Source organism: Ictalurus furcatus, chromosome 19 (assembly GCF_023375685.1).
Source record: "Ictalurus furcatus strain D&B chromosome 19, Billie_1.0, whole genome shotgun sequence".
NCBI classification, from domain to species: domain Eukaryota; kingdom Metazoa; phylum Chordata; class Actinopteri; order Siluriformes; family Ictaluridae; genus Ictalurus; species Ictalurus furcatus.
This window is the reverse complement of record NC_071273.1, coordinates 18,003,120-18,027,056: the sequence shown is the minus strand read 5'-3', so window position 1 is coordinate 18,027,056 and position 23,937 is coordinate 18,003,120. Positions and strand designations below refer to the sequence as shown.

At 37.6% G+C, this 23,937-nt stretch overlaps 1 protein-coding gene across 5 annotated transcripts in view; it reads right to left on the bottom strand.

The window, feature by feature from the left end:
- tspan11 (tetraspanin 11) overlaps positions 1 to 18,984 on the bottom strand; it is a 33,208-nt gene extending 14,224 nt beyond the window's left edge. Inside the window, exons 1-5 of one of the 5 annotated variants that reach the window (XM_053650152.1) lie at positions 18,591 to 18,984; positions 11,216 to 11,310; positions 5,206 to 5,397; positions 1,819 to 1,893; positions 998 to 1,102 (exon numbers count right to left, since the gene is read on the bottom strand). In XM_053650152.1, the coding sequence (XP_053506127.1) occupies positions 998 to 1,102; positions 1,819 to 1,893; positions 5,206 to 5,397; positions 11,216 to 11,302 (459 nt within the window). In that variant the 5' untranslated portion in view covers positions 11,303 to 11,310; positions 18,591 to 18,984. The remainder of the gene's footprint in view (positions 1 to 997; positions 1,103 to 1,818; positions 1,894 to 5,205; positions 5,398 to 11,215; positions 11,311 to 18,590) is intronic. The other 4 variants (XM_053650151.1, XM_053650150.1, XM_053650149.1 and 1 more) reach the window with 4 other exon arrangements.
- Positions 18,985 to 23,937: the final 4,953 nt, after the last annotated feature.

Genomic DNA, 23,937 nt, shown 5'->3' with positions numbered 1-23,937 from the left:
CAAAAGAATTTCCAAAACACTAGATGTAACATGGAACACCGTGAGGCCATCATCAAGGAGTGGAGAAAACGGGACACTACCAAGTGCGATATCACCGAGAACAGAATATCCCTTCAAAACTGATGAAAGAATAAGAAGAAAATTGATCAGCGAGGCTGTCAAGAGAAGTACAGCAACATCAAAGGAGCTGCAGAAATATCTGGAAAGTACTGGTCGCTCTCTACATATGACAACAATCTCGCATGTTCTTCACATGTCTGGGCTATGGTGTAGGCTAGATGGAAGCCCTTTCATGGACAAAAAAACCCAAAACATCCAAGCCCAACTAAATCACCCCAAACCATGTTACAAAATGTGTTATGGTCTGAGGAGACCAAGGTAGAACTTTTTGGGGATAATAATATAAAGACAGCTGATCACCCAAAGAACAACATACCCATGGTGAAGTATGGTGGCGGCAGCATTGTGCTATGGGGCTGCTTCTCTTCAGCTGGGACTGGGGCTCTAGTCAAGATAGAAGGAATCATGGATAGCTACAAATACTATTCTATTTTTGGCACAAACCCTGTGGCTTCTGTTAGACAGCTGAAGACAAAGAAAAACGTCACCTTCCAGCATGAAAACGACCCAAATCAATCAATGAATGGCTTCAGAAGAAGATCAAGAAGTGTTCGAATGGCCCAAAAACCTGTGGAATGACTGAAAGAGGGCTGTGCACTTATTAATTGAATAAGATCTCAGTTAACAAAATTTTTTTTTAAAAAAACTCACAAGAGTGCAGTATTATTCCTGTTTTCCACAAATATATTATGTTTTATATTGTCATGTTCTTATTTTAACAGCTATCAGCTGTTATTTAGATATTTGTTATTAACTGTGGTCAGCCCCATGCTGACATTGATGTGAAAGGAAAAAAAAAATAACACACTTATCCCCAGACAAAGTTTTGAATTATCACCCTATGACCTCGTCAGGATTTCGATTTGGAGTGTCTTACGTCTTGCTGCAGTCGGTCCACTGCCTGAGTGATGCCCTCCTTCCCCGGCTGAGCGTAGTTCTCCATCATTGTCTTACTCAGGTGCTGCTTCAGCTCCTCACTCAACTGAAAGAAAGTGAGGAGAGACAAAGACAAGAATAGTTACAAATAAAGTGAGAGAAGTGAGAAAGAGATTCATACTCAAGTACAAGAGTGTGAGACATTTGAGAGGCTTTGAGGGTGTGAGATTAAGAAAAGCAGAGATGCAGTGGGTGATACAGCGATCTATAATCCTCACCAGCATACAATTATTAGTGATGCTTTACAATGTAGAAATGAAAAATGTCTATGTTGGAGATTTGCTATAACAGTTAGTAGTTACACCACAGTGCTGTTGTTCTCAAAATAATCTCCACATCAATAAAAATTTGTTGTTATATAGCAAAGAAAAATGTATAATTGTCAATATAGAAGGAGTCTCCAGTGTCAGAGCTTTGTAATGGTTAGTAGGTTTTCCACTTGGGAGTCTTAGCTTTCTCTGTAACATGGCAAGCTGCATTTTTTGCTAACTTTAAGACAGAGAAAAAAAAAATACAGGCTGGTGAGAGAACACTTCTTTATAACTGCAATAACATTATAACAGGAACTAACTTGTCTAAATGTTCCACAACATTAAATGTAACTTTAAACTGATTTTAAAAAATGTACTATGCGTTGTTGGCATATCGGCCAACTTTCCATTGGGCGAGATCATCTTGTCTTAAGATCTGGTGAAGTTACAGTTATGTGCGTTTTGTGTATGTCTTTGTGTGTGTGTGTGTGGGGTGGGGGTTGGCTCTCACCCTTTGATAATACACATATGCTAGAACTCCAGCAACAAGTTCGATCAGGAATATCACCAGCAAACATGAGAAGTACTGCAGAATGAAAAGAGCAAACAGTAAGGGCAGTAACCACATATTACAGCAACAGTTTTATACAAACAGGACTCCTTTAGCTATCAAGGTCTGAATTATTCCAATGAATTGCAATATTTTATCAAAAGCTCAATAATGAAACTATTAGGGCTGAGCATCGTATTATATCACAAGGTCTCATTGATGCCATAATAAGACTGATGTAGGGTGAAGTATGACACACACACACATAGACAGCTGCATTCAAGTCCATAATGCTCTACAGGGTTCATGACATGTTTCCTCCGAGTACCAAACATGATAAACAAACTGTAATCCTTTCGTTCTTGTGTTTCCATGGTCTGTTCTTTTGTGTAATTTGTCCTTTGGATGACACCGTGTGTGTTTTCATCTGACCTAATTTAGTTTCTTTAGGCATTTTAGTGAAACAGATGATGACAGAGTAAATACTCCACCAGGTTCATGTTCATTACACCCACAACTGTCACTGATAGACTGCATGAACTTACAGTCTGGGCTAGAAAGAAATCAGCTCCATCATTGCTTCTTCATACCAGTCTGCATATTTTTCTTATGAACACTGGTGGTGCTGTTGCACTTGGTTCGACAAAAACCCAAAATAATCTGCCTAGCTAACAGCAAAATCTATACGATGTCCCAAAAGTCTCCATATATATGGGATTATGTTTGCCAGCATCACGTGGGTTGTGCCTTCGTCAGTGGATGTTCATGGACGTCTCCTTCTCTGTTGGTCCACGATACTTCCAATCTTGTTTAATTTGTTAATAGGTTTAGCAACAGTGTCGTGTGTTATGTGCTCGCCACGTTTCCTGTTAAAGTCCATTGCAACCTTGCGACAGCTTCCCGGTCCAGCCATGAGAATGATTTCAATACGTTCTCTTTTTGTCAATAGGGGTTCTTAAAGGCTATCTGAAAATAAATTATATATATATATATATATATATATATATATATATATATATATATATATATATATATAAACTAAGTATGATAATTTTTGAAAGACTTTTCGATAAAAAGTGTTAAGTTCCCCAAGACTTTTGGGACACCCTGCATAATTATTATCACAATATTTAATTTAAAAGTAATCAAACAAAATCCAGCCACGTCACCTTCAATTATAATTGTATATTTTATATTTTATTGTATATAATTGTAATATAATTATAATTTTCCCCTGACTTCTACATCAAGGTTGACAAAAAAGTTGTTTACTCAAATCTACACAAACCAGACTTTTAGTGTGTCTGAGACTTATACAACTTCATGACTTGTTTGTTGCATGTTTTTTTATCACAATGTAACTGTCAGTAGATGTCTAACATTACTAGGCACAAATGTATTCAGGAAACACTAGAGAAGCATGCCAGTACTATAAATATCAAATGCTATTTACAGTGTCTTTGTAATAAAGAAATGCAAGTCAGGTACACAAAAGGTGACAAGAATATTTTTTTGTCAGTTAAAGAAAAAAAAGGAACGGCAAACAAACTATTATCAAAGTAAAAGCACGTGCTGGCTGCATACGGACTCAGCACTACTATCAGTGCCTTGTCATTTACAGTCTCCTTGACTATCACCTGATTGTCTATGCACTACAAGTCCCATGCAAAATTTATGAAGCATCTTCTAGCCAGGCATAAGCTTCATTTTCATCAACGCCAGTTGTGAGGCGCACCGTAAAAAAAGCACACCCATCCATCCTGCTGCATTTTTCATTTGTGCGTAATTGAAGCGTAAACCCCGTGAAAAAATAACATCACTATATTAAAATAAATGTATTTACATAACAGTCTACAGCATCGATGCTGATAGGACACCAAAAACGGAATCGATGTTGCAATTTACGCAAGATTCGTCAACAAAATTGTCAAGATTAGTTTTCTAATAGTTCAAGTACCTGTGAAGTGTTGACGTAATTTCCACTGAAACAGGAAGTCAGTGCAGGACATATAGTGTGGCTCCACCCCCTTTGTAAATAGTCAATAGCGTTTAGCTTACCTCACAGCCGGGAGTTAGGGAGTGTCTATAAAACGACTGACGAGAGGACTGTGTAAAACACAAATACTCCAGACCATGAAGCGGTTTTCCAAAAACCGGTTTTCTCAGCTACGTAATACATATGCTTTAACGCAATAATAAATGATTATTTTTTTTATCAAGTTCTACATATTTTCCAGGTTCCAGTTAGGAAAATGAGCGATTGCACCTTTAACTCTTCCAAGCAAGTATTCGCAGGGAACGCAATTAGACAATTAGTCCATGCAGTGATAACAGTGATGCAGTGAGTATTTAGTACTATTTCATATTTAGTGCTATTAATAAAGCAATTGTTTGATTGGATATTTGCAATGCCTATTTTATAGTTATCATTTTCTTTAAGAGAGCTAATAATTCTGGCACCCATTAAATTCAGGAACCTGTCAACTGTATCTTCATAAACATTTTAAGCATATGTTTTAAACATAACATACAGTGCACAGCTTGTGTGCGACGAAGACTTCACATGGGCGTGATTGACAGAGTGATTGACAGAAAGGGAAAAAAAAACAAACAAACAGAACACAAACACAGGCAGCGTCGATGTCAGGGGAACAGCTGGCGCGCGCGCACACACACACACAGGTGAAGATAATTATACCAACCTGTCAGCAAGAGAGGAGGCAAAACCTTTATAGAGGCAAACTCAAGGCCAGTCATAACAGTGCGTACAGCTGCTCGTTCTCCTAGCTGTGACCAGTGTGTTTGTGTGTGTGGGGGGGGTTTCAGAGTTTATGATCAGATGTAAGAAAAGGACAATAAGAGAAGTTGTTTCCTTTTAAGGTGTGTAAAGGAGTAACGGTCAGTCACAGACTTTCAGAGAAGTAAATCAAGCTGCCAAATTAACAATGCAATCTGAACAGCACAAAAGAAAGAACATGAAGCTGGAGATAAAGCTAAAGGTGGCACATTTTCTTCCCTGAGTATCAGGCAAGACAGAGAGGGTCAGCTATAAATAGAACCACTGCAATAGCAGTCACAACCTCTCTCTCTCTCTCTCTCTGCTTTAGAAAATGGAGGAGAGTGGGACGTCTATCAGCTCATTTGTCGCTCTGTCTTGCTCTGAATCAGCAGCAGGCCGTCAGATAGCGGACAGGAAGCTGGCGACTAACCAGACATGTAATTACATGATTTATCCATTTTTTTCTTTTTTTTAAAAAAAAATAACATTGCCAATCTTGTTAGTGTGAAAAATAGCTTAGCTTCTGGACATCGCCTCATCTACAGGAGGATCAGGAAAGGTGAGCGTACCGTAGAAAGTAGGCTCCTCTGCTCGCGGATGACGGCACAGCAGCCCAGGAAGCCCGTGACCATGACCAGGCCACCAGCCAGCAGGAGGATATACGCTGACACGGCGAACGTGCTGGAGGCCAGCAGGCTCAAATAATCTCCTTTATCAATCAGAGTCCAAATCCCCACCCCCATCACGACCCCTCCACCCATCTGAAAGAGGAGAGAAAGCGAGAGAGTGAAATGAGCGGTATTATAATTAGCAAGGAACAATTTGGCCTTTCCATCGAAATGCTAAATTTCACCTTATTATGCAATTTCATGCAAAAAGGAGGATACCAGAGACATCAGATTTCTTGCCTTATAGACGAGCATGAATGAGCGTTCCTAATTTATTCATAACATTGTCATTTCTGAGTCATTTCTATTACTAAATCTGAAAGCACATCAGATTTTACATTTAAGATGTCATATGTAATAATGAAACCTAACTATATAGCACTTTTCACATTACACCTGCAGCTCAATCTGTTACACAAACAAGTCAAGCTGTTGTTGATCATATACAAAAAAAGAAGGCTTTTAGATAAGTAAAACATGTAAGGAATAAAACATTATGGGGTGTGCTCATCTTAAAGCGTTTTTCTTGTAACAGCATGCTCCTTTTTTCCAGTTATACCACAGAATAATTTTTTAAACATTATAAAATGACATACCGTACTTTTAGTTACATTTATGGTCATGGAACAAGCTAGGTCCTGTTATCATTTGTGCTAGAATAGCGTTCCCTTTTGATTGATTTATCTGATTAATCGCAAAGCATTCTGCATGGTGGAGCAAAGTGCTGACGCTGGAGACTCCTTCCATTCGTGCTACAGTGGATATAAAAAGTCTACACACCTTGGTTAAAATGGCAGGTTTTTGTGATGTAAAAAAAAAAAAGAAAGAAAACTGGATAAAATCATGTCAGAACTTTTTCCACCCTCAATGTTAAATTATACTGTATAAAAATTAAGTGAAAAACAAATCAGAAATATTTTAGAGAAAAACAGGACAAATCAAAAACGTCCAGCCTGGCTGCATAAGTGTGCACACACCCTTTTATAACTGGGGTTGTGGCTGTGCTCAGAATGAACCAATCATATTCAATCTCATGTTCAAAAGTAATTATCATAGAGCTGTCATCAATGAAACTGTTCTGATTAACTCCAAATAAAGACCAGCTGGTTCTGTAGGATTTTCTTCATATCTTCTTGGTTTCATCTGACTGCTGAAGCCATGGTCCGGAAAGAGCTTACAAAGCAAGTATGGTATCTCACTGTAGAAAGGAATCGATCAGGAGAGGGGTACAAAAGAATTTCCAAAACATTAAATGTACCATCGAACACTGTAAAGGCCATCATCAACAAATGGAGAAAACGTAGCACCACAGTGACATCACCAAGAACAGGACGTCCCTCCAAAATTTACAAAAGGACAAGACAAAATCTTACGAGGGAGGCTGCCAAGAGCAGCAACATTAAAGGAGCTGCAGGAATATCTGACAAGTACTGATTACTCTCTGCATATGATGACAATCTCTCATATTCTTCACATGTCTGGGCTATGGTGTACGGTGGCTTGATGGAAGACCTTTCTCACAAAAAACACCCAAGCCCAAATAAATCACCCCAAACCATGTGGCAAAATGTGTTATGGTCTGATGAGACCAATATCAAAAGGTATAATAATTCCATAATTCCAAAAGGCATGTTTGGCACGAAAAAAAATACCCCACTAAAAGAACACCATCCTAATGGTGAAGCATGGTGGTGGAAGCATCATGCTTTAGGACTGCTTTTCCTCAGCCAGAACTGGGGCTTTTATCAAGGTGGAGGGAATCATGAATAGCTACAAATTCCAGTCGATTTTAGTGCAAAACCTTCAGGTGACTGCTAGTAACCTGAAGATGAAAAGGAATTTCACCTTTCAGCATGATAATGACCCAAAGCATACTTCCAAATCAACAAAGGAACGGCTTAACCAAAAGAAGATCAAATGTTTTTCATCCCGAGCCCAGACCTGAATCCATCTAAAAATCCGTGGGGTGACCTGAAGTGTGCTATGCACGGGAGATGAACTTACAATCTGAAGGATCTAGAATGTTTTTGCAAGAAAGCGTTCGAAAATATTGCCAAGTCAAGATCTGACAGACTCTTACACAAATAGACCGAGTGGTGTAATAAAATCAAAAGGTGCTTCAACAAAGTTTAGGGGTGTGCACACTTATAACTAGGTTATTGCAAGTTTTTTTTCTTTTGCCCCCCCCCAAAAAAAAACAACAACAAATGATTCTTGTTGTTTTTCCACTTAATTTTTATACGTTGTAATTTCGTATTGATGGTGGAAAAAGTTCTGACATGATTTATTTAGTTTCAATTTTTACTTCACAAAAACTTGCAATTTTAACAGGGGTGTGTAGACTTTTTATATCCACTGTAAATAAACTCTCTCCTTATAGAAAGCTTCACTATACACTAGGAACGATTATACATATTTTTTTGATAAATAACGGCATTTTTTAATGTTTTGTTAGACTTACATGATGCAAACATCTACAGTCAAAATCCTGTGAATTACTGGTTACTATAGAAATGATAACAGAACAAGCACATTCATATAAGTGTATTTCATCTTGCAGCTGGCACTGGATAAATTAAATCAATACCTTCTGACCAGATCAGAATAGAGACTTTAACAGCAACATGGTATAAGAAATGTTACTGATGAAACCCTTGACATTCTTATAATTGACTTATGCCATTTCACTATATGCACTTTCCCTGTTCAATAAGTATGAATATACGTTTTACCCAAAATGTGTATGGTAACTTTTTTTTTTTAAATCACAAACGATTTAAAAAGCCATATATTTGTCTGATTTTTAGTCTAGAATTTCCATACTCATTAGGAAGGAACAATATCTGAGCAAAAAAGGAATGCAAACAGAGGCTTGAAATGAAATGAAATAAACAAATAAATAAATAGTTGTCCCGACTGTTGTCAATATTGAAATACATTGCAAATTTGTTTCTAAGACATTGTTAAAATTAGATGCTCAATAGAGCTGTAAAAAAAAAAAAGAAGCAGTTTTACAATCTACAGACTGCAACTTTAAACATCAGTATAATTTGTTGTACATGCATTTCTTTTCTTTCCTACTTGACCCATCCTTTATCACCCTCATCATTTGAGGAAGTTCAAGTGAACTCTCCCACATTCCAGCCCTCCATTCCCTTTCCTTCGAAGTCCAAACAAAAGCCAAAGCAGAATCAGACACACCCTCCGGGGACTTGTGCCTGATTAGCTACCCCGCATACCACTCTGCCCACTTCACTGCACAAGCCAGCTCTTTGTTTCTGACAAAAACAAAGTGTTTTCTACTTTCCTAGCCCCAGAAGAGGACCAGGGGTTAACTGATGTGAACAAAATATTATATGCTTTAAACAATAATAACAGCAGCTCTGACAGTAGTGCTGGCTGTAAGGTTTATATTAACGTGCTCAAGCTAATACCCTATCGTTTCTATAGTAACAGCTCATTCACTGGGACTTGTATGGCAAACACTCACCACAATCTAAGATTACTAAAAAAAAAAAAAAAAAAAGCATGTTAAAAAAAAAGTTCTTATGTAACAAAGACATATAATTCTTGATATGATGAAGCGTTCTCTAAGAAGACGTTCATTTAACATTTATGAAAGTTGTCTCTAGTGTAGGGCTGTGTCATATCGCATCATCCATGATATATACCAGGACAATTGCTCCCCACGATAAGAATTTGTCATCCCACGATATTGACGAGATAGTTGATGACGTGTTTGCGCACCACAACGTGGGCATCACACACACACACACAGAACGAGAACAAGCATGGGGTGGGAAGGCGGCGTTCCAACCCTAGTAGGTAGTTTAAGAATAAAGTCAGAATCTGTGTTTACATTTCAAACTTGTACTTGATTTGAATTATCATCATGTTCATATACTGCTTTGATGTTTTGCAGCATAGTTTAAGACTTGCTAAGTTTGCACTATTTAAACAGTATATGCACTTTTACAGAAGAAAAGTATTTTTACAACATTTCCAAACATTTTTCCTGGGGTTAGATTATGAATCCTGTAAGTATTGGTGTTTGCATTTTCACTGGAATTTGAATTTGTTAATAAAATTCATATTCTATTTTTTAAGCATACTTCACTGGTATAGTTTAGTATTTGATGATGTCAGGATCAAGTCTTACTTTTTGTGGATCGATGTTTGTGTTTGCACGGCTCTCGACTATATGCTGACGTGACTTGTGTTCAAAAAGAACAGTGTTGAATGTTACTATTTTCATATAAGATAAAACTTTATTGATCCCACACTGGGAAAATTCCCTCGTTACAGCAGATCAATTACACAAACAGATAAGAAAGAACACACATTAAATAGGAACAGAAAAGAAAAAAAAAATGTCAAAAAATAAATAAATAATTATATATGTATATAATAGGAATAGAAAAATAAGAATAATAGTAGGAAAAAATAATAATAATAATGGTAATATGTACACTATGAACACCTCAATGTATGTACAGATGAAGAAGAATATGAATATATACAGATGAGTAACACTTCGTTGATATACAGATAAGTGACAAATGGAATATAGCACTGTTCACAGTAGAGGGTGAGCAACAAATAAGTTATAAATTTACATAGTGTATAGTCACATAACTACACTATGTATAGTTACATAGTGTATAGTCATTTATATCGTTGCAGCAAAAACTCATTAACATATGCAAAATTGCAATTCCTGCTGTAACTGCTGTGACATAAGAGGAATTATACCACGGTCTGTCTAAATACTCGATTCTGATTGGCTGGAAGGTGTGTGTTCAAACCATATAATGCATATGTAGCTCCAGTCAGTTTAATCATCATTGTAATTTAATGAGCTGCCTATAAACAACTGTAACTGTAGTAACACGCAGTTACAGCTGCATATAGTGGTTAAACTCACAGCCTCATTATTAGTAGAGACGGTAACAGTATCACACCATAACACCACCAAGTCATAGGTCACTTTCCTCCAATAGCAAAGTGTTTTATTCTTATGTAGCTAAAACTAGCTTGATGTAATATTTCAACTTCAGACAAAATATTATATTTTGTTTACATTATGTTATATTATGGTTTAAAAAAATAAACAAAAAAAAACACCACCAAGCAACTCTTGTGACATTTTAAGAACTGTTTTAAAAAGTTCCTCATTTCATTTCCTGAGTGTAGCTGCTCAGTGCTTGGCCCCCAGATTTATCCAAATCCTGTTCTTGATGCTGTCATATTTTACTGAGGATCAGCGTCAAAGTTATTTCAGGCTACAGACATGTTTGTTTGACGATGACAGGGAATCGGTACACAACGCACACGCACGAACGTGTTTAGAAATCATACCAGGCTTAGCTTTTTCGGGTGCTTTTTCTTTAAAACCACTCACTCACAAACAAATGCAACTCTAGAGGGTGCTGTCCCAGTTCACGAGCTGCTGCGCTGCCTGATCAGAAAAGAGAAATACTGGCAGGCTGAGAACCGAGAACTGAGAGGTGGTGGGAAAATAAAAGACTGACTTGTACATCTGCCCCCACATCGCTACTGACAATGACTCATACACATACATAAACACATGCTCAAACTTCCTCCCTTTCAATGTAAAAGTGATTTCTCTTCTAGCCCCGGGCTTTGTGAAACATTAGGGCTTGACTCAGCTCTATTATTATACACTCACTGTTTAAGAATACCCCCTACACACACACACACACACACACACACACACACACACACACACAATCCACCTGAGACTCTCCAACTTCAATTTGATCTTGTGCGGTCTTTACTTCCACCCTCTCTGACTCTAGTTTTTAGCCCAAAGATCAAACTCCCACACTTTTACTTTACACTGAAATGCATAAAACAGACAGCAGGCACTCTACACTCGCTCCAGACTCACCCAGAACAGGAAGTTGAAGACGAAAAGAAGGTATTTGAGACAAACGGTAACCCAGTCATCCTGGTCATCCTTATACACGCTCCCCATCTTCCCTGCTGAACAAAACATGTACAAAGAATACAATAAAGCCATATTATTTAGGGCTACATGATAACAGTTGAAACAATAGCCACAGATATTTCTCAAGATTGACATTAGAATTCTAAACCACAATTATTCAGCAAATTTGGGAACAAATTGCATTTTATCTCTTTAAAATTAACAGAATTTGATTATATACATTCCTGCTTAGTGGTCAGCACGTTCGCCTCACACCTCCAGGGTTGGGGGTTCAATTCCCACCGTGGCCCTGTGTGTGCGGAGTTTGCATGTTCTCCCCGTGCTGTGGGGATTTCCTCCGGGTACTCTGGTTTCCTCCCCCAGTCCAAAGACATGCATGGTAGGCTGATTGGCATGTCTAAAGTGTCCGTAGTGTATGAATGGGTGTGTGAATGTGTATGAGTGTGCCCTGCAATGGACTGGCACCCTGTCCAGGGTATACCCCACCTTGTGCCCCATGACCCCTGGGTTAAGCTCCAGGTTCCCAGCGACCCTGACGGATAAACAGTATAGAAAATGAATGGATGGATGGAATATACATATTCCAATTCCTTTATGTATATTAATATAGGAAGTTAATCAAGGCTGATTTCTCAGTCCAATCTTATCTCATGAAAAATGGTACCAATTTGAACAAATTAGGGTAATGTGCTTCAAATTTGTTTGATTTTTATACAAATAAAGTTGTAAGAAAATACAAATACAAATGATAATCCCGCCCCTATCGTTAACCTTAATCTTTTCAGTCAACTTGAGTCATGTGAATTGTTACGATTTTTAAAGCGTGAAGTGTTAGTGTTTTTTTTAAATGCTAAATAGAAGCAAAATTAACAAATAAATATGTGAAGAATAATAAGTGAATAATACCTCACTTAAGATGGAAACCTTTCTTGACTACTGACATAAACCTGTATAAACGTTTACAAAGTCTTATTCCAAGAAGCAGCAGCTGTTATAAAGACTTCTGTCAATTGTAAAGCTAACGTAACATCTGATCAAGCCAGTTTTGATTACTTATTGTTTAAGTACGGCTTATGAGCACGGTGCACACTGTAACCATAACAGCCAGTCTTAGCTAGAGTCAGCTAACTAACTAGTCTGGCTTGCTACTTTGGTTTGCCTTGTTTGTTTAAAAGTTTGCTGATATTTGATGATTATTATCACGAATAAAGATTAAATAAAGATTGGTATCACTCTGGTAATGAGGAAGATAGAGGAAGTTGTTTTTCCATTGTAACTTTGGAGGCAGAAAACCAAGAGATGAGGATGTGATTCAATTTGTTTCAGTACATCACAACTCTGGAATATTATATTTATGTGTGTGTATATATATATATATATATATAATATATATATATATATATATATATATATATATATATATATATATATATATATATATATATATATATATATATATACACACACACACACACATACACTCACTGTCCACTTTATTTTATACTATAGTACAGTATGTGCAAGTGTATAGGTATTCCTAATGAATGGATGATGATGTGTGTATGTTCCAGCGAGTCTCTGTGCAAGTTATTATTACTGATTTACTTTGCAGTCATAACTATCTTCAGAGCCGTTGTTCCATTCAGATTCGATACCACAACAGCGCTGTGGCATAATCTGTCACTTGACTCGGATGTTCTATCAACCAGACAAAAATAGATTTGATTTTGTTTTTATTCAGCTAAAAATGGTTGAAATAAGCTGTAGGTAATATGTCTTTCTAAATGTTTATGTACGTTTACGTCAGTTGTAATTAAACACTTATGTAGGTGTCATGTAGCCCTATGAATAGAGGTATTAAGAGATGTGTGACAAAATATACCAACATAATATGCAACCACATAGCAGTCCATACAGGAGTTTTTTGTGATTGTTGTGGCCCAACATGCTTGATTTTGCTGCGGCTTTTTTCAAAACTTGTTTTTTGTTGCTTTTTTTCCGGAAAACTACGTGAATTGGCGAAATTGCAATTGTGATGCAATCGTCTTTCATGTTGATGTTTGTTAGTAAATGAGACCTTTTAGCTGTACTCATGTTCGACGCACGTGAATCGAAGAGGGCTTTGGCTGAATGCGCGTTGTGATGACGTCACATTATGCGTTTTGGCCCAAATCTGTGGTAATTGTGGAAAACTGCAAGCTCCTTCGAATATTTACGAATATTACTCTGAGTTTACTTGACTTTATTTCTGCGATCTCAAAAATCACAAGATCCTGAAGGGACTGTAATAATGCAGTCTGTTATTTTTAACTGTTCACAATTATAATTAAAACACACTTAACTGTGCAGCTGAAGCATTGTTTGAAGTAGAATTAATGATTAAGCTGTTTTGTGACCACAGTTAAAAGATATATAAATAAAACTGAATTGAAATGAATTGAATTGATCTGAAATGAATTGAACTGAAGGACTAATACAGTTCTGAAAAAACACATTTTGTAGAAACAAAAGGGAACAAAAACAACAGCACTAAGAGGCTGATAATTGCAGTGAGTTTTTACCAGAGAGACAGCAGTCAAACTGTTTGTTTCTGTGACACATTAATTAATAGCTATGGCCTGTGAATTGCCTGTATACACAAGTGACACAGACTTGAGGCCTGAGCGTGGAAGCAACACGTGTCAAAACAACGGGCAAATAACGGCCCCTGAAATAAGCATGTTTGGGGAGAAATGGTCAAAAATATACACCAAAATACGCACAGCGGGTTTAGGAAGTGAGCACAGACTATTTAAAAGACCACATTGGCCTTTTCTTATTGTTTCGGAAGATGTATTTATTATTTATATCAGATGAATGTACAGGATGTGTCGAAAAGAAATGGACGATCCATTAGTGTGCTAAATGATCATCTCTGAGGTGCTCAATCAGGAGATCTTCTTTTGAACAATAAATACAGATGAACATTAAATGGTCCAGAAACCTAACACTAATCCCAGAAGTATTAGTATTACAGTATGTGGTGCAAAGTGCTATTAGCTGCTGTTGATATTCCTCTATAGCGTGAGAGTGTACACAGTGAAACCACCACTGCTGAGTTGCAAAGAGCTGGCACAAACATTCAGAGGGGAACTATAGTGACAGAAGTGATAAAGTGGGTTACATTTATTTAATACGCTAATTTAAGCTTAAGATTTTTTTTTTTTTACTCTTCCTGTACTGGTTTGAGACAGAAACACAAGTGGTACCACTGATGAACTCTATACTATCCTGACGTCATTTGGTAGCCATGCTGGTTGTGCACATGAAGTTCCAAATTTCCAATGATGCTTGGTGAAGTTCAGCCACTGCTTTTTTGTGGATTGCTCTCAGAAAGGGCTTTTTCCATCTCAAACACCAATTAGCTTGCGTGGGGGCTGAATGCTTATGCACCCAGTAACTGAAATTGAAATTTTCTAATTTGCCTTTGTTTGCGTTTGTTGGTATTTCTAACTAGGTATGTTTTTTAATACCCAGCCTATCTTAGTGTCTTATATCAACAAATATTTCTCTTCTGAGTTTCTGGAGAGTGACTGCAATTTAAAAACACATTTTTTTAGTGATGACTATCCATTCACATTTATTTAAAATATTCTTTAAGGATGTCAATAATTTTGCCTATTGTGATCACATTATTATTTGTATGCTGCATTTGTGGAGTTCACATGTGAAATACTATGGTAGCATACCATGGTGAAATGCACCCTTTTTCATATGTGATCACAAATTACTCACATGATCACGGGAAAGCATGATCGTGTGAAATTAATGTTTTGGTTTTGTATCTAATTTACCATTTTGAAAAATCAATTTTTAAACAAATATATTGTTTAACCAATTACACCAACTGCCAAATCACAGGCTGAGCTGGTCTAACTGGTACAGTGCCCTCCACTAATCTTGGCACCTTTGGTAAATAGGAGCAAAGAAGGTTCTGAAAAAATTGTCTTTATTGTTTAACCTTTTGATCTTTTGTTCAAAACATTCTCAAAAATACTCTGCTCTCATGGATATCAAACAATTGGAAACTGTCAGCGTTTGAAGGGCTGAGACAGATGCAAGTGCCGATGAAGATTTTAATGAAGATCAAAAACAAACACAAAATATGTGGTGCAAAACTGTGGCTATATATACTCAGTGCTCATTAACATGAATGGGATTCAGGTGCAGATGGTCATGTGATCATGTGTCATGTGGTGCCGCGGCTGCCTGGAAATGTAGTCCGGAGTAGCATCCGGTATAGCATCCGGTATATCCATGACACAAACACAACACAGGTTTATCAAAAGAAAAATTTGTTAAATATAGGTGTGCCACAATTATTGGCACCCACATGAATTCATATGAGAAAAATATAGTTGATTGTTAATTGCATCTTGGGGTCGCCAAAACTACAATCTGAAGTCACCTACATCATCACAAGTTGTTTGGAAGGGTTTTAAAAAAAAAAAAAAAGCCTCTACTCTCATCCAAAAACAAACTCAAGCGTCTTCAGTTTGCCAGACACTACTGGAACTTCAAATGGGATCGGGTTCTATGGTCAGATGAAACCAAAATAGAGCTTTTTGGCAATAAAAACCAGAGGTGGTTTTGGTGCACACAGAGAGGTAGCCATATGGAAAAGTACCTCATGCCCACGGTTAAATATGGTGGTGGCTCTTTAATGTTTTGGGGCTGTTTTTCTGACAGAGGACCTGGACATTTTGTTAGGATACATGACATCATGGGCTCTATCAAATATCAACAGATATTAAATAGATATAAAAAATGCCAGAAAGCTTAAAATGGTCCGTGGTTGGCTCTTCCAGCAGGACAATGATAAAAAACATACATAAATATCAACAAAAAAAAAATGGTTTACTGACCACAAAATCAAGGAATGGTCTCAGATCCCTTGCCATGTATTCTCCAACCTCATCAGGCATTATAGGAGAAGACTCAGGTGTTATATTGGCAAAGGGAGGTAGCACAAAGTATACCTACCACACCTATATCTAACAAAGATTTTTTTATATATATAAACCTGTGTTTTGTTTGATATCCATGAGTGCAGAGTATTTGTGATTTTTTTTAACAAAAGATCAAAAGGTAAAACAATAAAGACAAATTTTCACAGACTTCTTTGCTCATATTTACCAAGGGTGCCAATAATAGTGGAGGATACTGTAGACCATCTCTGCCAACTGGTCAGTTATTTTCTAGCTTTCTTATTTCCTTGAAAACAACTTGTCTATAATGTTGTAGTAATAGCAGTAATTCAGAAACTTTCCTTTCTAGGAGCGCTTACCACTCGCCAAAAATGGTCTACCAGTTCGACCAGCTTGCTCTGTGTTTTGGCAGCAGGTAACTGGTCGTCAGACCAAGAGGAATTTTTTCCATCAGAGAATAAGTAAAGCATACAGCATTTTAAACGGAATAATTGTTTTTCTAACTACTTTGGAAATATTAGACCAATTCCCAAGGATTTGAACCCTTTTGTGCAAAAATTATTTATACAGTACGCACATCCTGATGCTATACATTTTCCCTTTAAAAAAACAAACTGAAAAGGGCATAATATAAGAATTTGATTGTCTAGTTTGATTTATGTCTAAATATTAAAAAGTAAATGAATTGTCCATGAGTCCAAAAGGCTAAAACAGTATGCTTGAAATATATCAAATAAATAAATTTCAAAAAAGTCCAAAAATTTTAACATTCAGGTCTAAATTATGTAACAATTTTTTAAAGAAAAAATTGTTTCTAAACCTACAAGTTGTTTGTCACCACTGCAGGATGCAAAGATATATTATAGATAGATAGATAGATAGATAGATAGATAGATAGATAGATAGATAAAAATACACACACAAACACACAGGTGGATCTCAAAAAAAGTTAATATCATGTAAAAGCTTGTTTTTTCCGTAATTTGATTCAAAAAGTGGAAGTTTCATATATTCTAGATTCATTACACATAAATTTAAATATTTCAAGCCTTTTTTGTTTTAATCTTGATGATTACGGCTTACAGCTCATGGAACTCAAAAATCCAGTATCTCAAAATATGAGAATAATTAATAATACAGAATACCGTGCCTAGTAGGAGTTTGTGTTGAATAATTGTTTTTTATAACTAAAGCTTGGAATTTTCCTTAAGTTTACATTATTGACACAGGCAAGAGAGCAATACAAATTTGAAATGGAAGATTTTTTTTTGCTAACTGCTGTAGCACTATCAGTGTGATTCCCAAGGATTTCATGGTATTGATCTGTTTTTATGGCTGCAGTTGAACCTAAAACTACACTCTTCTGTGCCTAGTGGGATGTTTTTCCTCAGACTATTTTTACACGTAAATCCTGGAATTTTCCTTCAATTTCCATTGCTGATTCAGGATGCAGATGGAATATGACGTGGCCACTGAAGTCTTTAGGGAAAAAAAAAAAACTTGATTCCCAAGGAGTTTATGGTATTGATCTGTTTGTATGGCTGCACTCGGTCCTAAAACTATACACACTTCTGTGCCAAGTTGGATTTTTCCCTAGACTATTCATTTATATTAAAAGGATGTGATTTTCCTTTAGTTTCCATTACAGACACAGGAAGTAGAGTGAACAGAATCTGAGAACTTATAAGACCAGTTTTGTTACTGGTCTGTTTTGATGCACTTCCATGCCTTGTGGAATGTTTTTCCTCAGACTATTTTTACATAGGCAACAAATGCTGGAATTTTCCTTAACTTTCCATTGCACACACAGGCCTCTCTTTGCCAAACATGTAAGTAAGATTCATTTTGGGTTGTTTTTTTAAATGTATTTTTTCCTGGCTGCACAACACAACACAACACAACACAACTGCGGGACATGTACTGAAGGAAAACACTTGCGGTTTCTTGGCAACGCGGTGTAACAGAGTATAAAGCCGCCAGTGTTCCTGCATCATCACTGGCTACAATGTGTCTCAGGTCTTTTCTGTTATTGTAGGAGAGCTCGCAGAGAAGAAGCGGACATTTAAAGCTTTCCTTCTGTGTCCTGCAACAGGACTTCACCTCGGTGGTCGTCGGAATGCTTTTCTTTTTTTCTTTTCTCAGGAAACTGAGTTCGACATGAGTTAAATCACATACACGCTACACAAACGCTGTAAACGCTTGTGTATCTCGGCTGCAGCTGAGCACCTGCATTTATTTCCCCTGCTGTGTCGTGCATGTCGGGAAAAGTCGCCCAGAAAAACCACAGCGTGCTACTTTTGTGATGTAGGCCAGAAAGCGGTTTGAAAATATTAAAAAAAACAACTCACCCAAGAAGAAGAAAAACCTCGAGGATTCAAGTGTTAAAAGGTCTTCCTTTTTTAATTCCACACGATATGTGTGTGTGTGTGAGAGAGAGAGAGAGAGAGAGAGAGAGAGAGAGTGAAGCTTGTTGCTTGTTGAGTGTGTCCGAGTGGAGGGTCAGTGAGGGGCGGGGAGGAAACCCAGCTCCATCCCGCCCCTATGCTGCAGGCCATTCCGCTCCACTCACCATTCATCTTCCTGCTAATGCAATTCCACACAACATCCAGATCAGCGTTTCTGATCAGCACATGCATGCTTTATAAAGAAATACTCATTCAAAAAGACTATACACTGCGAGATTATGTTGATCAGGATACCCTGGTGTTAGACTAAAAAAAGGAAAAGTAGTATTTCTGAACTTACTCAGCCTCCCACCCATACCTACCATATTATTTGCTTTAATAAAGCAATAAAATAAAAAGCATCTGAACAAGAACTACATTATATGGCCAAAAGTACTGTATGTGTATATATAATGACTGAGTTCAGGTGTTTCAGCTACACCTATTGTTACCAGGTGCATACAATCAATCAGCATACAGTAGACAAACATTAGCTATGTTTCCATGCATGTATTTTTATGTGCATTTTGGGATATCTCATAATAAATAAATAAATAAATAAAACAACAGATGCGAATAAAATCTCCAAAATCCACATATAAAAAAAAACTCGTGCTGAATTTAGGTGGGTAATATTTTTATTATTATTACTGAATGAGAAGACATGCCTAGAAACAATGATGGAAACACACTTACTGAATAAATTCCTCAATGCAACAAAAAAGGTCATGTGACTTTGCCTCAACAAATCATGTAATTGGATAATTGGCTCAGAAAAGTAAAAATGGCGGCGAGCAAGAGGTATGTTTGGATAGACGACGAGGTCCAAACATTTTTGAACATAATTTTGGAATGAATGATTCGGTAGCCTATAATTACCTCCCAGAGCTGTCTCACACAATTCCTTTACCAAATGTCAAGCTTCCGCATCTGGTCCCAAGACAGCATGAAGTTCGTGATAGCACTCTGAAGCGCAAGTCATTTATTACATTGGAAAAAAAGAGCCACAGTGGTTACCCTCGGTCGTAGCAACTTCCATTTATATTAATACTTTGTGCCAGTTTCACCCCAAAGTGAAGTGATGATTTTGTTCTCTTGAACACGTGGGATGGAAACGGTACTTTAATCGCAAATGTTTTATGTGATATTGCAATTTTTCACATAAGTCAAATTCGCAAATTGGATTGAAACATAACTACTGGCAATAGAATAAGTAGTACTGAAGAACTCAGTGCCACCTTTGCCACAAGTCAGTTTGTGAAATTTCTGCCCTGCTAGATCTTCCCCAGTCAGCTGTAAGTGCTATTAATGTGAACTGGAATCATCTAGGATCCACGAAGCAATAGACTATGCAAAACTCACAAAGCGGGGCCGCCGAGTGCTGAAGTGTGTAGCGCGTAAAAATCACCTATCTTCTGTTGCATCACTCACTGCTCACTACTTCCACTTTGCCTCTGGAAGCAACATCAGCTCAAGAACTGTACATCAAGAGCTTTGTGAAATGGGTTTCCATGGCCAAGCAGCTGCACACAAGTGTGAGATCAGTACATGCAAAGCATCAGCTGGAGTGGTGTAAAGCACACTGCCATTGTGTTCTCTGCATTAATGAATCACGCTGCACTATCTGGCAGTTTGGTGGACAAATCTGAGTTTGGCAGATGCCATTAGAATGCTTCCTACAGGAATGCAGAGTGCCAACAGTAAAGTTTGGTGGAAGAGGGATAATGGTCTGGGGCTGTTTTTTCCAGGTTTGGGCCCCTTAGTACTGTTAGTTACCCTTAGGCCTCTTAGGGTACTGTTAATGCATTTCTGACAATTTTATGATTCCAATTTTGTGGCAATAGTTTGGAAAAGTATTTTTCATGTTCCAGCAAGCGAGTTGCATGAAGACATGGTTTGACATGATGTAGAAATATTAATTCATGCTTTCATCACCTCTAGGTTGGATTATTGTAATGCCTTACTGTCTGGATGTTCCAGTAGTAGCATAAACAAACTCCAGTTAGTCCAGAATGCAGCTGCAAGAGTCCTTACTAGAACCAGAAGGTATGACCACTTCACCCCGATCTTATCCACACTGCATTGGCGTCCAGTAAAACTTTGCATTGATTATAAAATAGTAATACCGAATTTTTGGTCTTCTATGATCCACCATGCCTACTTAGATCAAAAGGTGCAGGCTATTTGTTGGTACCTCAAATAGTGAAGGCTACAGCAGGGGGAAGAGCTTTCTCTTATAGAGCCCCACAGTTATGGAACAGCATTCTAATTAGTGTTCGGGACTCAGACACAGTATCAGTGTTTAAGTCCAGGCTGAAAACATTTGTTTACTCAAGCTTACCATGAATAGACTTTCTTTTACGCAAAGTACACAGTCTTATTCATTATGGGATAGTAAGCATACCTAATAATCTCTCCCTCTCTTTACCTCCATCTCCCTCTCGCCATCTGTCGAGCCACACATGATATTATAGAGATGCCAGTGATCCTGACCCTTTCTGCTCTCCGGACCTGCCTGATCCATCCTGATGCACTACCTTTGGATGGATCTCTCATCAACTGGAGGCTACAGCCTGGAGATTGCTTAGGATGGTACCACTTGAAGTAACATGGAAATGGTTTTGGACCTCAATTCCACATGGACATTCTCGCTGTGGTTGCTGGGACTACGGTTACTACTATGGCCTTGGGACTGCAATTACCTCATACAGTTTTTCACTCAAGTCTCCTTTAGTGAACAGTGGACTAGTTCAACAAACAGACTTCATGCCATAATGAACTTTCTTTTTCTTTCACACTATCCGTTGTTACCCAGATGAGGATGGGTTCCCTTCTGAGTCTGGTTCCTCTCAAGGTTTCTTCCTCATGTCATCTTAGGGAGTTTTTGTCTGAAACTAACATGAAGAGTAAGTACTCATGAAATCCCACAATGCACTGCTTAAGGTTGGAGTCACCAGATGATGTAGAATAGTCTTGTGCTGACTAGCTTCCCAACGAGGGTGTGTTTCCATCTTGCGTCCAGTGTTCCCAGTATCTGCTTCATTCTGGTCAGGGTTGTGGTCTATCTGGATTTTATTTCTGTAATACTGGGCTGACTTTTGCAAGACTGTAAGACTTTTGCTGATATGTTCAGAGTAATAATGTGCACGGCTAAAATAATTTTACATTCAAATGGGGCGCTATCAAATATTTGCTCAACAAATATTACTGTTTAACCCTGTATACAAAAGAAGACATTAGCTGTGTTAGATTATACAAATTCTGTTTCCCATGAACAAAAGTGTACATTTAAATGTAGTAGACTTTAAGATTTCATTAAGCACCTTAACAGTGTATCCTTTAGGTACCACCCTAGTAACAAACATTTGTATGTTCAAACTCCAGTTTGGTACCATGTGAGAATAATCCAGCATTGAAAAACAATGTTGAATATTAGAATATATCTGGCTGGCACCAACAGTGTTTCCCAGTTCTGCTCCTGGATTAGATTTGCACTTCCCCAAAATAGTCCAAGTCTCATCTTGATACTGTAGATTTGTATAAAAATAGCTGCTGCTCTAATCATTAAGAATGTCCTGTGCTCACCCCGGGACACTTATTCACAATATTCTCATACTGAACATCCTTTCAATACACTTACAACTGTTTGTCTTTACTCTTCCACATCTGTCTCTTCATGTCGTCTCAGTGAGTCACGCCTGGCTTACTGTAAAGCTGCTTTGTGACAATGTCCATTGAATTAAATGGATTGCTAATGCATTAGTGTTTCTCCTGCAACAACAATGGTTTTAAACTCATGAAGGGTTTGCTTGTTAATCAGGTGTTAGTGTAGGAAAAATGGCAAGCTTCTTATTAATTTAGCACTCTACAGTAGATCTAGAATTAGGAGATGCTGGCATGAGCAGTCGGCTGGAAGTATGCAAATGCTAACAGTGACATTTTTTTTTAAATTCCTTTTCGTTGCCGTGAAAACAACCTCAGCTAACCTTTTCTGGTCAGACAAGAGGGGGATCTGACATAAGTGTCCTTTTCATTATGTAAAGTACAGCATCTGCCAATGAAGTTCTAGATTTTGTCTGACCCTCAGTGTTTAGGTTAATTTGATATTTTCCACATTGAGCCAAGGGCTTCACTGATTAGACAGGCCTGTTCAGTTTATTTATGCTTGCTAATAGCAGCAAGGATTTTATTAAATAGCCTGCAGTGCCCTTTTTCTATAGGTGGGGCTGTAAGTGGTGCTTCTGTGAACCAGAGGTGATTAAGGCACAAATACACGATGCAGAAAAAAGACAGTAATACTACATAATCCATAAAAAGAACATTTTAATATAGTATGCCAGAGAACAAAAAAATGGCAATCCTACTGTGTAACATGTCAGTGAAATGGACTTGTTTCTGGTTGTCTTCAGTCACAGGACCTATAGGATTCCTTAATTTGTCCTATTTTCCACAAACCCACACTACTCTACTGTATATCTGTAATTCAAAAAGGCCAAAGCTTCATCGGGAAAAGACAGAGTGCCAAATTCACCTGCCTCCAATGCAACATATGAGCCCATAAGGACATTATGGAAGAGGGTTTTTATCTGTTATATCTGAACCATTGCAAAGAGTCTACTGACACAGCCCTCTGGGCATTTAATGTGGTAGATGTCATCACTAATTGACATTCGGGCTCTGATAAGATGTTTAATGAAGTTTTACTGACACTGCCAAAAAGGGAATACAAACAAGCCCATTTTTCTATTCACTAGAGAGCTCCACATGATGATTTTTCATTTCTGACAGTCTGGATTCAAGACAAATTAGGATATGGGAAGGGGAATGTGGTTCCAAAACGACCAGCTGGGGTCCTGCAATTTGAAAAAAAAAAAAATCATTTTCAAACCACATTGTCACTGAAAATTGAAAGTCATCAAGCAAAATAGAGGACTTGGCAGTATAACTAATTAAATAACTAATTAATTTCATGGAATAAACCGAATATGGTGACAGAGAAGAATGAACCATGTGAATTAATTTGCTATTTTTTTTTTCAAACCCTCATTGTGATTCTGGCTTGGTTCTGTCCTCACTTTTCTTGTTAGTTTATCACCATGGGGATTTTTCTCCTGTTTAAGGCTTTCTAAAAGTTGCCCTTACAGGGGTGTGGGGGTGTTGGGGGGTGAGAGTGTGTGTTTTGGGGGTATGGTTCAGCAAACACAGTCAAAAAAGAGGCAAGACAAAACAAATTCTCTGACTCAGGATCTGA